Consider the following 16,683-nt stretch of genomic DNA (forward strand, 5'->3'; position numbering starts at 1 on the left):
ATTTTTATTTTTTAACAGAAAGAATAATTTTTTTCAAACTCCTGTTGTAAAAAAAAAATTATTAATCATGTCAGTACATTATTCTCACATCTCTCTTTTTTTTTTTTTTTTTAAATCAGCAGGTCACATTTTTCTAGTATGACCATTTTTATAATGCAGTCTCTATGTCCGTTTCTATAAAATCGTGTCAGCCTCCCGAGGGACGTCGATTTAAGTTCTCTCTGTGGTAAGCGTTTCGACTGTGAAGAAGGAACGTATAAAGAAGCGGCGCCTCTGTAATTGGGCATCAAAAGGCGATATTTCGCGCGTCCGCCCGACAAGCGGCGGGTGTAGAGGAAGGCCAATCGCGATCCGGGCTCGCTCTCGTGGATCCCCGCGATACCACGTGGCCGCGAGGGGGTGACCTTTTACGATATAGGGTCGGTTCTACCCCCGGAATGATGATGGTATGCCTTGTTACCGCGGCCGCCGAGAAGAGAAGTCGCGCTCCCCCGGGTAATATCGCATACAATTATGTCCACAGAAGGGAAGACACACATGCATTATGGATGCGGTGTGCCCATACCCCGCTGTACGTACCCCCCGGTAAATCATGTCACAGGGTTGGTTAACTCTGCAAATGATCTGAGGCGTTGCGCGCCTCGTCGGCCACCCAATCTTTTTTTTTTCTCTTATTCCAATTTCTTTTTTTGCTCGCGATTACGTTTCTGTATAATGACTGAATTATTATGTTAAAAAGAAAAGGAAAAGGTAAAAAAAAAAGGAAATCTGTTAAGCTGCATTAATGCGCAGGATTATTTGAAAAATTAAATACGATATTAAAAAATATAGTTTTTTCTAAATAATAGTAAAGCGTTATCTTGAATAATTGAGTGTCATTAGAAAGTAAGATTAATTGCATTAAATCTCACAAATTTCAGAGTTTATTAATGTATTAAACAAAATATTCATTACTCTTAAGAATCTTTACGTTACTTAAAGCAGCTATTCCAAATAATCGAATCTAAAATTCATAATTAGTAATATAAAACAGAAATGATAAAAGATAATTTAATAGCAAATAAATTACGTAATTAATATTTAACTATATAAATATAGAAACACGGAATATATAAAATATGAAATGAAATCCACGTCGTGACATAGAGCACACTTTATTTCTTAATTAGTATTATAATAATCATTTAGCATTGACCGAAATCGAATATATGTGTATATATATATATATATATATATATATATATATATATGTATATATATGTATATATATCGTATATTTCTCTTTAATCGAGTTCAATATAATCGTAGTAGATTAATTTATTATATACCAATACAAGTGTAATTAATCGTAATGTATTGTCTGAAAGTATCACTATGTTGCATCCACTGGTCGTCCCCTTCGCGCTTCGTCAAAATGGGTATCAACGGGAAACGGTTCGGGACGGGGGTGCGTCCGGGGAGAGCAGGATATTATCGAGGGGGACACCGATTTTTTTTAATAACGCGTGCGACGCATCCCGTGTGTCTCTCTCTCTCTCTCTCTCTCTCTCTCTCTCTCTCTCGTGCGAATCCCGGATTTTCTGGCGCTTACAAAATATAAGTGGGCCCGGCACACGTCGAAAAACATGAAATTCGCTTCGATCCCACACGCATGCATACAGGAGGTCGGTTACGTTCGGATAATGCGAGGAGGGAAGAAGAGAAGAGACGGCGGGAGAGGGAAGAATTCTGACGGGAAACTAGGATAGGAAGGAGGGCGAACACCAGAAGCTCCTTTCTCCGTGACCAAGGATGCTCAGTGACTTTTTTGCGGGGATCGATAGATCCGGCGCGTCCGCTCGATCCCCAAATAGATTAGATTACAATTAGAACGCGGAGAGCTCGTCCCGATCGCCTGAGAAGCACGCGTTGATATTTCTACATTTAGAAATTTTCCACTTGTTTTCATGTTTTCTTTAAGTATGTGTTCAAATACAACAAACGAGATAAGAATAAAAATCGCGTAACAGACAAAGTTAAACAAGATATCGTCCATTATTTCCAAGATGTATGAATTTTAATAAAATTATTATGTCAATATTTAAACAATACTTCTTTCATATTATGTATTACATTCTTTCATATTATATGAAATATCTATAAAAATATCAAACACGTAAAGAGATTAAACAATCAAACACGACTACATACAAACAAACAGTAATCCGTATGAGCCCTCTTAAAAATTATTTTAAATCACGAGAGATGCAGATGGTAGATATTAAGGCAAACGATGTTTGTGATAATTTAACGTTAATTGATAAAAACGCGTGTTCCTCGTGCTAAGACGCGCGAACTCGTCGCTGAACAATATTCAACATTTAACAATAGCCAACATTTATAGAATAAGATACCGATTTTAGTATTTACCGTTAAGTTCATTCTCTCTCGCGATCGCGCCAATCTCGCCGCCTTTCTCGCGTTTCCTTTTCGTTTTCCTCATCCACCGTATGCCAAATTGCGCGAATTTCGGTCCACGAACAATCGAACGCAAAGTGCGGACCGTCGCGATATATATAAATTAACATAGTATATCACGCAGCAATTATAAATTTCTTCCCGCACAAGTAGTAATAGCATATATATATATCTCTCTCTATCTTCTTCCCCCAGCGCAGTGTTTCTCAAATTTATTTCCCTCCTCTGTCGATCAGCGAGAATTCTCAATCAGGAGCGGATTTACATTGACAATACTTAAGATCGGTTCCTGTAACTAATCAGTCCCCATAATAATTTCATTCGATAACGTTCATCTCGATTTTTCAGGCTATATTTAGTATCACGAAAATACCGCCACTCTCAAATTTCACTTTAAATATTTGTCTAATAAAGATATTATTTTAAAAAATGTGCTTCAATTTTTACTACATATTTCTAATTATTTAAAAATTTATTATTTATTAAAATTTAGTATCATATCAGATATTAATCCATGAAAATTGTTAGATTTTCGAAAACTGTTAATATGTTACTTCTAATCTCTATGTATTTTGATAGTGACAGTAATTTTGAGATATTCAAGAATAAGAAATTTAAGTGTTTTCTTCAATACTTTCCTTTGTGGACATTCTTTCTGAGGACCTAAAAATTATTAGCTTCAGACTCTAAATTATCACCATCCCCTAACCTTCCACCACGGGATAATTAGCGTTTTATTGCTATCGTTCTAATTGACAAAGCTTCACCGGTATCACTTGTTATACAGACAAAAAATATGATCCCACTATAATCAAGTTGAGGGGTCAAAATCATTCTTTTCCAATTTTCGGTTACTCATATCAAAAATTTAATAAACAATTGTTTTTATCTTCTATTTTAGATATATGTAAATTTTTCAAATTAAGCTTCTTACATTATAATGCAAAGAATTTAACATCAATATTATTTACTTATAGGATAAAAATTTGATTTCTATTATCAATAACTATATTTTATATTATCATATCAGTAATACTTTTGCTGGATTAATTAGTGCTCATCGAAGAATTAATTAGTGCTCATCAAAGAATACTGTATAATAACTTTAAACCATATTTGTTTACATCTAGTTACAAGGCAATATCCTAGGAGGCAATTCTAGTTCAAATTACATTATACGAGTAACCGAGAATCAAAAGCATTATTTTCGACGTTTTTATTTTACGCGATCTTTTTATTTCACATGGATCGTTGGAACGAAAGTGATCGGAAGTTTCATCACGCTTCGTGTCTCTTTACACAAGGGATGAACATTTTAACATAAATTTCCGCTGGATTACATCTTTCGCATTTACGCATTTAATTGAAAGTAATTATTATTCCAATTCAGAATAATCGCTCTTCACTTTCGCTCCATTTTACCACCCCGTCGTTCCCACTCCCACATAAATCTTTGCATCGTTTTGAGAAACACTGATCCAGCGATGGCCCCCACCGGCTAAACACCGTGATGTTAAACTCTTAATATTGCACAACATCGATAACACCTCCAGTTCCGAAAGGGATTTCATTTTTTTATCTCACAGCGATTATAGCGTAGATAAAATTCGCATGCGGACTTCCTTTTTTTTTTCCCCCACGTTTCACTGTCCTCCGTTATTACTTGTCGTCTGAGTCAAGTGAGGACTTAACTGGCGACGGTGATAGCAGCAAGTGATAATATCGATGGTATATTTAATTGATATTAATTGATTATAGCGATCATAAATTATGTTAATCATGAACGAATGTATCTTTGTTACGACGTATCGCGCTGCGGGACAAAGAACATTCTCCGAGTTGTCTGTATTTCTACTACAACTATGTCATTTCAATACTTTTTAATGTGTACATCGTAGATATTTAAATTTTAACGGAATGTAACTAAGAGATTATCGCTACTTTAAGCCATCTGTCCTGCCTTACATCGCGTTACACTACGTACGAAAATCCTACACAATTTTCTTAAAAATTTCTTTTATAACTCTATGGATCTATTTAGAGAATCTTATATTACCGCTCGGAAAGTAATTCGCTGAACGGCATTGAAATTATTTAAAAAAGCTGAAAATCAGATTATTATCCTACGCCCCCTACGTATCTTGTCTTATCCTATTAACGACACACATTCAATTCGGAAAATGTCCCGAGTCTGAAGTCCTTCGATTCAAATAGAATATCCTTCTTCGAATTTAATGTAATACATGTAATCAAGAAACATTTTGCCAGTGCGGCGATTACAATGATGTAATAATGACAATAAAATATATGAACAATGGATAATGAAGAGATAACACGATCGTGTCTGCCGTCGCCTTTATCGACAATATGTATACGTGTAATATATACTCTAATGTCATTATACAATTATGCTTAGCAGATATCTCGCTCAAAGATTTACCTAAAATCCACATGGCAACAAATAACCAAGTTTCCTTAATTACTTTCATTGTTCTGGCGGTTGAACTCTCATACAAAGTCAGAAGAAGGGAAAGAAAAATCGATGTCGGGATGCTGCGAAAGTATAATTGTTGCCGGGCATTTGCATAAAATATACTTAACATATAAACACTCTTAAACAGGAAGTCTGTAACTCCTCACTCTCGTTTAACTCTTGCGCTATTACATCAAAAGTTAGTAATTAATTAATACTATACGCGTCTGGCCAACTTTCCAACATATACAAAAAAATACAAACGATATATTTACATTCTGGAGAAAAATTTCTTTAAAATGATCGTAATATTGCGAACGAAGTTAGACAAGGCGAATTATATAAAAGATAACATAAGAGATATCGAAAAATTTCTCATATGCTGAAAATGTGGTAAAACTGATAAATACTCATTAAAAATTATATTATTTCTTACAATTTCCTATGGTTTTGAGATGTTGATGTTTCTAAAGATAGTGAAATAATTTTTTATTTCTTCCAACATAATCAAATGTTAATTATCAAATATCTTTTCTCTAATTAAAATAATTCAATAAATATAAGATAAAAATTTATATACAAAGAATAATTGATCGAGCGACATTTTCAATACATCAATTTTCTATTAAGTTTCATTCTATCAGCACTGACCCGAAAGTTTTTCGACAATGGATCGTCATTGCCAAAATAATCAATGCCAGGAATTATCTATAATAATCACAGATAAATCGATAATGACTTCGTGGAAGAGATTTGCCGCCATTTCGAGGTTCGCTTAAACTAAATCCTAGTTTCTAGCTAGTATCGCCTAGCAATTAAAATAAGAAAAGAAAGGATAAAGGAAAAAAGAAAAGAAAGGACAAAGGAAATGTAGAAAAAATCGTGAGCAGTCGAAAAAACGGTCAATCGACTGAGGAATGGAAATAGGAATTGCGATAATATTATTATTATTATACGAGTACATTACACGAGTAACGAGTTTTGCCGCGCCGTGTGGACCAAAATATGTATCGCGGTTGAATGATCAAACTCCCGCAAGCCGTGCCTTTAATCGTACAAATGATAAAAACGGAATTGAATTAATGAAGAAACTTACTTAGTGTCCAAGAATCTTTTACATTACGCGAGAGAAAAGTGTAGAACGGTTTGAGACTGCCCCAGCCATAAAATTTGCTCAACAATTTGTAACAGTTAAAAAATACAACAATAAAAAACTTTAAAATCATTTAAAAAGATCTTTTATATTGAAAGCTTTATGACTTCTTTTCTAGATTAAATTGACATTATTTTATTAAAGTGTCTAATGCTGATAAGCAATTCTAATTATTTTCTTCTTATATTTTCTCTAATATTATTATTAATAATATAAATATTAAAAAGAGAAGAATTAACGTTACTTTAACTAGGATTTAACCAGGATTAATATTAATTTTGACAATAAAACTGAAACTTAAAAGCCTTCACTTACCTCGACGACGATTTCAACCTGCTGGAATAATCTCATCTCGTCCAAAATCCATAAGCGATACATAATAATAACCGAGCGAAATATAACTTGCAACAGAAACGAACGCCGAGTTTTCGGCTCGTTATTGGAACGATAGGACATCTTCGTGCGATGAAACTAAATGCCAGAGGGTACTATCGGAAAATTCGCGCTCCGCCATAATCGATTCTCGCTAGGCTCGATTTTCTTCTTTTGTGCACTCGAACTGTGTTGAAAATATCCCGAAAGTATCTCGCAGAGACGGAAGATAATGTAGAAAAGTAGATGGGGAGAGAGCCGCCCTTGACAGTGAACTGCTATATCGTAGGTACTTTGATGTGTGTTGAGTGTCTGTATATGCGTCTGTATATATGTGTATGTATTAACATAGATATTGTATGTTTTGTATCCGTGTGTGTGTGTGTGTGTGTGTGTGTGTGTGTGTGTGTGTGTGTGTGTGTGTGTGTGTGTATAATACGTCTAATATATGTATCTATGCATGTACTTCCTTGGGTATGCGTTTGCGTGTATGTCTGTATATCTCTGCGCGCGCGAAGATCCTTACGTCGATAAAATACACTATAACATCATATATGTACATTAACATGCGTAACAGAGGGCTATTCTCGGGTCTGTGGAGAAGGGGTATCTGTATAGATGGCGGAGAGAAACTCTGAATCGTGTCTTGGACGTAAGCTTGAAACCGCAACGTAAGTGACAATAAATAGGTAGATAGGTCGTCGAAGGTTCGTCTAGGTTTTAGGCTAGCTGGAGAGCAGAATAATCCTGTAATGGTAGACGCTAGTGAACGAGTACGCAGGGTCTTTGGCTTCGAGATGCGCGACGTCCTTTTAGGGTAATGGCACTACGACCTGCACGTAAGTCACGGGGAAGTAACCGGTGCGACCGTCCAAACTGCCCTCGAACCAATTCTCATCGATCTTCTGGGTCAAGGTGATCGTGTCGTTCTCCTGGAAAGATGACAAAATCGTTAAACGTCATCGATCATCTGCCTGCATCTCTAAATCCAAAAGAGAAGTTTAAGAGAACCATTTAGACTAAAGTGATAAAGATTCCATATAACTGAAAGACTCGGAATACGTCTTTCTTTAGACACTTTTCAAATTATGATATCGCTCAAATTTTTAGCGAGCAATATCGTGAGTTTACCTTAAATCCAAGTTCACCGGGATTTTCAGGCTCAAAATCGTAGAGGGCTGTGCAGCATGGTGTTCTCTGTGTCATCGGCGTTCTCGCTGGCGATTTGCTCGGCGAGGGCAAGGGTGAAGCTGAAAATAGTCGAAACGAGTGTGCTAAATTACTAGAAGCCGCGTTAATCGAAAACGCACGTTATCGCGTACATTCAAACTACACATTTAACAATCTGCCCTAGTCGTGAGCCATCTCGCGCGAAAAAACCGTGTCAATAAAGCAGCAGTGTGTAACGTCAATTTCTTTCTAAATGCGAAAGTAAAATAATATATCATCCCAGAATACTTGAGGATAAAAGTAAAATCCTCGATTGAAATCAATACTTAATCATCGGTGAAAGCTGCTAATTGAAATCTTCGTAACAAGAAGGAAACATTTATCTAAAATATTTTTTAAAAAATTTAGTTAAAGTATAAAAAGAGTTGCGTTTTCGTATTATTCCGCAAAATTATTATTTCTTTTTAATATTGAATTCAATCGTATCATATCTTTCATTTAAAAAGATTTATAAAAATCGCTATGTTCCTTCTTGCTTAACTTGGATTTTGTATTTAATTACTTAAAACCTATTTAACACAGTTCTCTTCTATGGCACAAGATAATAGAACACTATCTAACAAACGTGCATAGTGATTGGTCATCAGCATTGTTATGCGAGAAAGCGGTGGAATATCGTCAAAAAAAAAAAAAAAGAAATGAAAGAGAATTGCACAGGATCGGTCGCACTAACAATCTCGATTATTAAACTCCCGACTAGATATCATTTATCTGAAGCATTATTCCTAATCATAACGTGAAATTTTAGTTAATCACAGGTCAGACATCGATCGCCCTTAATAATGCAATAGTTAGTGCAACTGGCCCTTGAGCGACTCGAAAAGAAATTCGTTTGTTCGCCGGACAGAGAGACGAGGAAACCCCCATGCAAAGTTTACCATTGGTAGATTGTGGCGGGTTTCCGGCCGGAAATAGCTCGAGCTGCGAGCGCTTCCCGTCCGCATGAGTCGGAGAGCCGGCCCGACTTGCCCCTACATTGTGTCAGAAGGACAGACAGGTATGCCACATTATACACACAGCACAAAGGAAGAGTAAAATGATGATGTGACAGTGTAGTGAGAGCACTTGTATACGTGTGTGCGTGTATTTGGCGCGTAAACGCGGAAATCGATCCTCGAGGGATTAACGTCCGATGCATTTAATTGAAAACACAATAAACGTGTCCGTTCGGTGACTCAACCCGCGGTGGATTCATCTTGCGAGAATTAATCAATCGATATTCCATTAACTCTTCGAGTAAACTCTGATTTATTCCAATCCTAGAAATAGATTTGTATTTTCTTTTGTTGCATCGTCATTTTGACGAAACATGTCGATAAATATAGGAAATATTTTCTCTAGTTTATAATTTATAGTTTGCGTCAAATGTCCAATTAAAATATCGAATAAAATTTGGATATTCAGAAAGATAATAAAGAAAAAATTATATTTCACTTATAAAGACAGAAAAGAGAGATATTTCAGAGAACAAAATTAGATGATCGTTTAGCTTTGACAGGTGCATAATAAAGTTTGTACGTGCGAGAAAAGAAAACAAGACACGGTAAATTAGACCCATCCCGCCGAGTATTTCGCCGAGGGCGCTCCATACAGAATGAGAGACAGGAGAATGCAATATATTGGTTAATGTTGGTATACCACGTAGGGATATGTAAACGCCGGCATGACAGAGAGAGAATAAAGAACAAGAAACAGTTAAACAGCCAGACCACCCGAGTGTCGTCGCGTGGTGTAGTGGAGTATTTGTGAAATGCGTTTTACCGTGAAGGGAGAAGTTCCCACCGTTCATATGGTCTGACATCGGTAATCCACTATCCACATGCAGATCCGCCAGTGTCTTCGGCACGAATTCCATCTTTGGTCGATTTATCGCCTCCTCTTTCCTAAGAAATAAGATATCCGTCCGTAGACAACATTATCCGAGAAAATGATTGCCATGTTCACTACGTAGACGCAAGAACATATATATATATATATATATATATATATATATATATATATATATATATATATATCTCAATAGTCTCTTACATAAAAGATTTATTTACTTAGCTACGGGAAGAGATATACGAATATAATAAATCGTTTTATGAAGAAAATTATGATTTAAATAATAATAATGGTATAATAAAATAATTAAATATTATATTAAATTTTATATTTTTATATTTTTTATGAAAATTGATATTTAATACGTTTAACGTGATCTCTAATTTTAATTAATTTGCATACGATCAGACGTACTTTTCCAAAAGCGTTTCCGTCAACCCCTTGAGGATCTCGGTGCACTGCTGATGATATTCCAGAAGAGCCTCGCTGAAGGTTGCCAATTGTGCCACTTGTTCAATCTGCAAAGAAACGACGTAAGAATCTTGGTCCACGTGCATTGCGCAATGTTTAGGATTAGTAACGACGACTCACGTCGTTCTCCAGCAGATTAAACATGCCCATCTGCGCCAGATGAAGGCTCTCGGCAAACTTCTCCTCGGCCTGACGAATCTCCTCGTCTGAAACGTGAGAACCTGTTCGCAAACAGTTGCCCCGCCAACGGCATTAAAAAGGTTGCACTACTGGGTTGCTTCATTTCCTAAATCTAAACACTAAAATCTAACACTTATAATAATGGTGGGTCCAATAAATAAAAGTATAATTAAATCTATGAGCACGTAAATGTATTTCTCGCACTATAAAAAAGCATGTTTAAATATCGCTATTTCGATAAATAAAATTATCACTTCTAAATCTAATTCTAAATCTAGCAACGATGCATCAGGATTCATCGGATAGCACAACAGTTCAGGTCTCAAACTGTTCAGGAATATCTAATTAGGCGGTGTGTGTCTTTTAAGAATATTAAAGGAAGATATTTTTACAGACAACTTTCGAAAAAGTCTAAGAAATATCTTAAACTTCGATTTTACGTGATGTTCAAGCGTTTTCCAAAACTTTTGTCCTGGTTGGGAATTTTACGGAAAATTTACGAGCGATTATTGAAAACGATCGATACTATGTAAAGTTTTCACATGTACGGGGTACAAACTTCTAATAGAAGTCACCATACCAGGATACGATGACGAGGTGCCTGATCGCGCTGGACTTCCAAAATGTGGACTGGCAGATCTCTTCCCAGTCACTAATAATTAATAATAAATAAAAAACAGGTGAAGCACATCCAATATCGGCGAAAAGCGCAAATTTATTTGGTGCAAATAATAATAATGCAAAAAAATCACGAACGTGTGGATTATATTAATGGTTCGAATTAATAATTCAAAAAACATAAAGGCAAAATGTATAAAAATTGATAGACGTACGATCCCAGCCAGAGATAAAAAATGTCAATATTTATTTTTTTATGTTACGTCGATCGCTATTCACCTATTAAAATATTAACGTATTAAGAGTTCAATTATTGAATATTATTTTAATCAAACTAAAAATTCAAAATAATTTATCAATATACTACAAATCCTTCAAAAAAGTTTAAAAGACGATTTCAATTTAAAAGTTTTTGTGTTAGTTTTATATAAAATATGATATATGTGTTATGTAGTATAAATTAATATATCGACAAATTAGCATAATTTATCGACTTGTATTATCACTCTTAATATTTATGTAAATAGATTATGGATAAATTCTTTTCGTTAAAACAAACTATGCAAATTTTTTTATAATTTTAACAATAGTCCAAATGCAGTAATCGCATGAAAAAATCTTTTCGTATAAAATACGCAAATGCATTAAAGAAAAATATTCTTCTCGCTCTGCTTTCAAGTCAACAATACGATACTGATTTGTGATTCTATTTAACCGTGCTCATGCAACGCAGCATGCGAGTAAGAGATCTTCTTTCTATTGCAAAAAAGTTGCACCATTTGCATCTACTCATGCAACGATTTTATCATAATAACCCTATACTGAAGGAGCGAATCATGTATGAAACGTAATTCTATTTTCTCACACGCATGCCAACAATGGGAAATAAAGATGCTTTGTAAAGAGCTTAAAAATCCACCGACGAATCGCTGAAAAAGTATAAGTAAAAAAGCGAAATAGAAATTATCTGAAAATCTCATAAGTCTGAAAGCGATATAACCGTTGAAGCGGATCAACTTGTCGACGTAATAATAAATAATACTGAAATTGAACATAGTAAAAATAAGAAGGTATCAACCAAAATCAAAATTACGTCATAGTAAATCGTATAGCAAGATATACAATATAATTCACAAACATGAAGAAAACTTCGGAAATTTAATAAACTTTTATTTTTTTAAATACATAGTTCCTAAAAAATAAATATAAATATCAAAAAGAATAAAATTAATTAAATTAAATTAAAAGTGTCATGGCTCAAAAAGGATATTTGTGCGGTTTGTAAGTTCTTTTTTTATTGAAAATGATATATCATTCTCAGCGCTTTATCCATCGCTCGTTCTCTTTCGAAAATGACGGTTTTGCGGATCTCTTTCCATTGAAAGTATAATCTCCGCTTCGGTCACGACAGTTTTATCTCTTCGACGAAGAGCAAGATTTCGCAGTTGTAACCTTTCCCCATTAGAGCCATCCAATAATATCGTCTTCCGCGTTTCCTTTTATGACACCGCCATCTCGAAAATCACGAGCGTGCGGTCGCGGGTCTCCTCTCCCCCCCCCCCCCCCGTCGGACGTGCAATCTCGTGCTGCCAGCTTCATTTACTCGCGTTACAGTTCTATGACGCGGGTTGATTTTTATTTCAACTCCTCGAATTGCGGGCGTCGACGAGCGACGAGCGACGATTTGTTCGTGCAAGGACACACCGCGCCTGAATAAATCAATAGGAGCGCGGAACGCGAGAGGACGAGAAGCGAAAGCAACATGCGGGAAACCTCAACGTACCTTTCGCCTGACGTCTTCGCTTGCAATCAAAGTCCAGCCTACGGCCTTGCAGTTTCTTCCGATGGTGCTGAAATCAAGAAAAACGGAGGAGATCGCGAATCGTACGGAGTGCGAAGGAGAGGCGGCGCCTAGCCCGCCTAGCGCGAGCTGTAAACACAACTTTTCCAATAACCGTACCATCACTTCTTTGAGATCCTTAGTCTGCAGATGGTGCAACGGCTCGAGGAAGTTCTGCTTGATGTTGTCGTCCAGCGAATACTTGACATCGGCCATCTGCTTCATGGCTTCGCCCATTTCAATGAGAGCCTGGGCTGCAAGGATTGATAAAAGTGAGAATAAGATGACGCTCGGACAATGTGCCCTATCGATTCTCGATACGTCTCGCTTTTTTTAATCATAAGATTAGAAATGTCAAATAAACTTTGATGCACGTCTGGGAACGTCTGACTTATATAACTTTCTCACTGTCTCGAATAATTAACGCCGTTTAAAATAACGATACTTGCCTTTTGCCGAGGAGCTACCGCGTACAAGAGGGATAATATGCGACGAAGAACATTACATATACACGCATTTTCAAACAATACGAAACGAAATATTATTTTTAAAAATAAAAATAAAAATAATAGCGGTAATCGTCGCAAAAATAGTTCCAAAGAACGATGACTTAGGATGATATTTTAGAAAAAGAACTGTGGATCGAATTTCTTCTCGTGAAAAGTCATTAGGTTTAAATTGCATGTACCAAAAATGCTGTCTTCGCCCATTTTCTTGCCATAAGTGAGCATGCAATCGCCAAGTACACCTTCCGGCTGAGGGTAAGTGGACGCCTTTGCTTGACCGCTGAGCTTGCTGATACCCTTGACCGCAGCCATCTTCGCCCTTGCAGTCGGGTTTGGTTGAAGAAATTCTTTCGTCTTCATCTGTAGCTCCTCCACGAGCTCGCAAGTAACGTCTGTTTTCTATACATGACATTTTTATATGAACGCTCTGTCCCTTGTTAGTTCACTTTGACGATAGTACCAATAAATTTTTTATGAAGTTTTAAAATTATATCCATGATATGTATACAATATGGATTATCGAGCCAAGTGAGTATAAAACGAAAGATTCATTTGAGAGAGTAGTGCTCAAAATAATATAACATTTAATAAGGTTTATATTTAATAAAAGTTTTAGAAATATGATCTCCTTCCTTCAAAATTATTCTTTATTATTCTCTATTTTTCATCATAATTATTCTTATTTAATAGTCTTCGTTTAAAAAAAAAAATCTACTTCATTTCTGACAATTTTTACATATACTTCAAAATGTCTTATTGGAATAAATATAATATTTACAAAGTCTATTTCTCAGAATTAAAATCGCTATCGATTCTAAAAGAATAGTTTTAATATAATATAAGAATGTACATAAAAATTCGTAATTAGACAATCGCAACTGAAAGAGATTGCAAAGGAGGAATTCATGGTTCTTGATAAAAATTATATCGCATTATCCATGTTGTATCAAAGTTAAAGCGAGGTATTCAGAAAAAAGGCAACGGCAAAAAGTTTTCCTAGAACTTCGTTTTATAACACAGTTCATCTCACAACTTCTGGCTTCACATTGTAAGAGTGTCAAGAAAGCATTTTGAAAGATTGATAAGTCCACAGCAGTGCCAAAAAAAGCTGAATAAAATCTCTGAAATTCGGTAATAATGCCGTTAAATAGGAGGTGCTAGTCATCTCCATCTCCTCCCTTGACGCATCCTTACAAAGGAATATATGCGAAAATATGGTGTGAAAGGCGCGTCTCCCTCACACACTCAAGTACAAATATAAATACACTACTCACCCTCTCCATATCCACGAAATCAACGTCAAGCTTCGTTCCCTCCGCTCCACCCATCTTCTCCGTCATGTACTGCAAGATTGGTTATCTTTAGACTAAGATCTACAGTCGTTGAATAAATAAAGCATTTCACTGATTTTACAAATCTCCTAATCCAACCTGAGATAAGATCATGCGGAAAAAATAATGCACTAGAATTTAGATCGATTTAATCTTTCAAAATTCTTCGAGATATTTTTACTTATAATTCTAAATAATAAATAATAATGACGAAGCATTTAATGGAATATCGCAAAAGTCATCGATATTTAATCTTTTATCTCAATAAACAAAAAAAAATATATATATATTTTGTTATATATATATGTTATATATATATATATTTTGTTGAGATAAATATATATATAACAATAACATGTAATTGTAAGTACTTATTGGCTTGTGTTCAACTTAAAAATTTCATTATATTAAAAGGCAGAAATTTTAGACAATTCAAAACTCCAAAAATTCAAAGATTCTCTAAAGAATAAAAAATGCAAAAATTATAAAATAAAAAATAACAAATCGTAAAAATACTTAAAATTTAAGAGGGATAAAAGATATGTGTTCCGTTTAGAAACCTTCGTCAATCTTTCTTAAGATTTTCTCGGCCAAACATTTCACACTTATATGATCGCTAATCCTACGAATGAGATCGTTTTTTCAAAAAAGTTTTTTTTCTTTCTAGACTATATAAACCGCACTAAGAATGCGAGTATAATATTATTATAACGCGGAGCACATCGATTGAACAAAGTCGGCTAATCGCTCATAAATCGAGATCATCCTGAAGAAGAGGCAAGAAATTTTCTCGGACAATAGAGTATTTTTCAAGGCAAAGACGAGGACTGAGATTTTGACTAGCATCGTGAGAGATGTATACAAAAGGAGATGTTAATGTTAGAGAAAATATCTAGAAAACTAAATCTTTTCTGGATATCAATAATACAGCTTGTCGATCTGCCAGGATCTATAAAATATCGCCCGTTGTCTTTCCGCCAATGCGAAAAAGGACACGCATTCTGCCAAGGGAAAATAGGTCAGATAGTTTGGCATGTGAAAGTTTATCCGTGCAATATCTGCTAAATGAATTTTAGGTATTTGCTTCGAGATCACTCCAGAACTTCGATGCGCTTCATCAGTTATATTTTATTAGATTAAATATTGACGTATATCAAAGTTGGATGTATTATAGAATTTAAAACAAAAAAACTTTTATGAAATCCCCTCTACATTTTATATAAGTTAATTTTAATATCGTCATTAAATTTCCCAATTATCTGCACAAAATAGAATATATATTCTTTCAAAAAGTTTAATTCTGTATTATCCACAAAAAATTGTGACAACACATAATTAATTATACGTAATATATAAAAAATTTTTTAAATAAAATAGTTGTAAAATTTAAAGTTATATTCCAACGACAATGTCGAAATTAATTAACAATCTCTTTCTTCTTCTTTTTTTTTGATGTCTTTTCTACTTTAAAATTTACAGTAACACAAACAATAAAAGAGAGTTAGGTCAAAGTTAACACATTGGTATTTTTCTGCCTGTTCTAAGTTGTCTTACAGAGATACTTTCTAAGCATTTAACTCAATCTCACGAATTCAAATGTTAACTCCAAAGTGGAGAGCGGCCAAAAGAAATTCAAAGGAAATTCTCGACAATTGTGATATCCGATCAATTCGCGGTGTGTGTCGTTCTATTTAAAAAATTGACCTTCTCCATTATGAACTAATATAATTCTGATATGTATATATAATACCATGCAGTTCATTTTTTCCTACTCGATTTATCGTATGCAAAGAGAAAGAGAGTACAAACGCGAAGGTAATAGCATGATTAATAGTACTAAACGGAGAGCTTTGCGAGTGGGATTACTCGCAAAAAACGAAGAGATAGAAAGAGAGAGGGGAGAGGGGGAGGAGAGATAGAGAAAGACCCTGACCCATATTTAACGACGACCTACTTTCAGAGGGATGTAGCTGTCATTCGTACGTAGTAAACGCTATCCCGGAGTAAATTTGACCCACATCGCGTTGCTCGCAATGTCACACGTTTTACGTCGATCAGCATTCCGTTTCCGATGGAATTTAAATCGCGCTTATGAAATATTGTGTCTCCATAAACTGGGATAAATCATCTCGCTGTATAAATGCAAGAATAGAATTTAAAAATTTTTTGTGACCGGAAAAATAATCAAAATAAACGTTTCACTGAATTTATGTACTTCAACT

The 16,683-nt window shown here is 35.1% G+C and overlaps 1 protein-coding gene across 9 annotated transcripts in view; it reads right to left on the minus strand.

Moving 5' to 3' along the window:
• Nucleotides 1–4,687: 4,687 nt before the first annotated feature.
• The window catches only part of EndoA (SH3 domain containing GRB2 like, endophilin-A), a 28,811-nt gene continuing 16,815 nt past the window's right edge, over nucleotides 4,688–16,683 (minus strand). For 3 of the 9 annotated variants that reach the window (XM_089083140.1, XM_089083139.1, XM_089083141.1), the window contains exons 3-13: nucleotides 14,405–14,473; nucleotides 13,313–13,529; nucleotides 12,745–12,878; nucleotides 12,568–12,634; nucleotides 10,747–10,818; nucleotides 10,107–10,207; nucleotides 9,930–10,033; nucleotides 9,447–9,568; nucleotides 8,564–8,656; nucleotides 7,587–7,705; nucleotides 4,688–7,387 (exon numbers count right to left, since the gene is read on the minus strand). In XM_089083140.1, the coding sequence (XP_088939266.1) occupies nucleotides 7,268–7,387; nucleotides 7,587–7,705; nucleotides 8,564–8,656; nucleotides 9,447–9,568; nucleotides 9,930–10,033; nucleotides 10,107–10,207; nucleotides 10,747–10,818; nucleotides 12,568–12,634; nucleotides 12,745–12,878; nucleotides 13,313–13,529; nucleotides 14,405–14,473 (1,218 nt within the window). In that variant the 3' untranslated portion in view covers nucleotides 4,688–7,267. The remainder of the gene's footprint in view (nucleotides 7,388–7,586; nucleotides 7,706–8,563; nucleotides 8,657–9,446; nucleotides 9,569–9,929; nucleotides 10,034–10,106; nucleotides 10,208–10,746; nucleotides 10,819–12,567; nucleotides 12,635–12,744; nucleotides 12,879–13,312; nucleotides 13,530–14,404; nucleotides 14,474–16,683) is intronic. The other 6 variants (XM_089083142.1, XM_089083143.1, XM_089083146.1 and 3 more) reach the window with 6 other exon arrangements.

The sequence above is a fragment of the Pogonomyrmex barbatus genome, unplaced genomic scaffold, assembly GCF_055798465.1.
Source record: "Pogonomyrmex barbatus isolate J1 unplaced genomic scaffold, ASM5579846v1 scaffold7, whole genome shotgun sequence".
NCBI classification, from domain to species: domain Eukaryota; kingdom Metazoa; phylum Arthropoda; class Insecta; order Hymenoptera; family Formicidae; genus Pogonomyrmex; species Pogonomyrmex barbatus.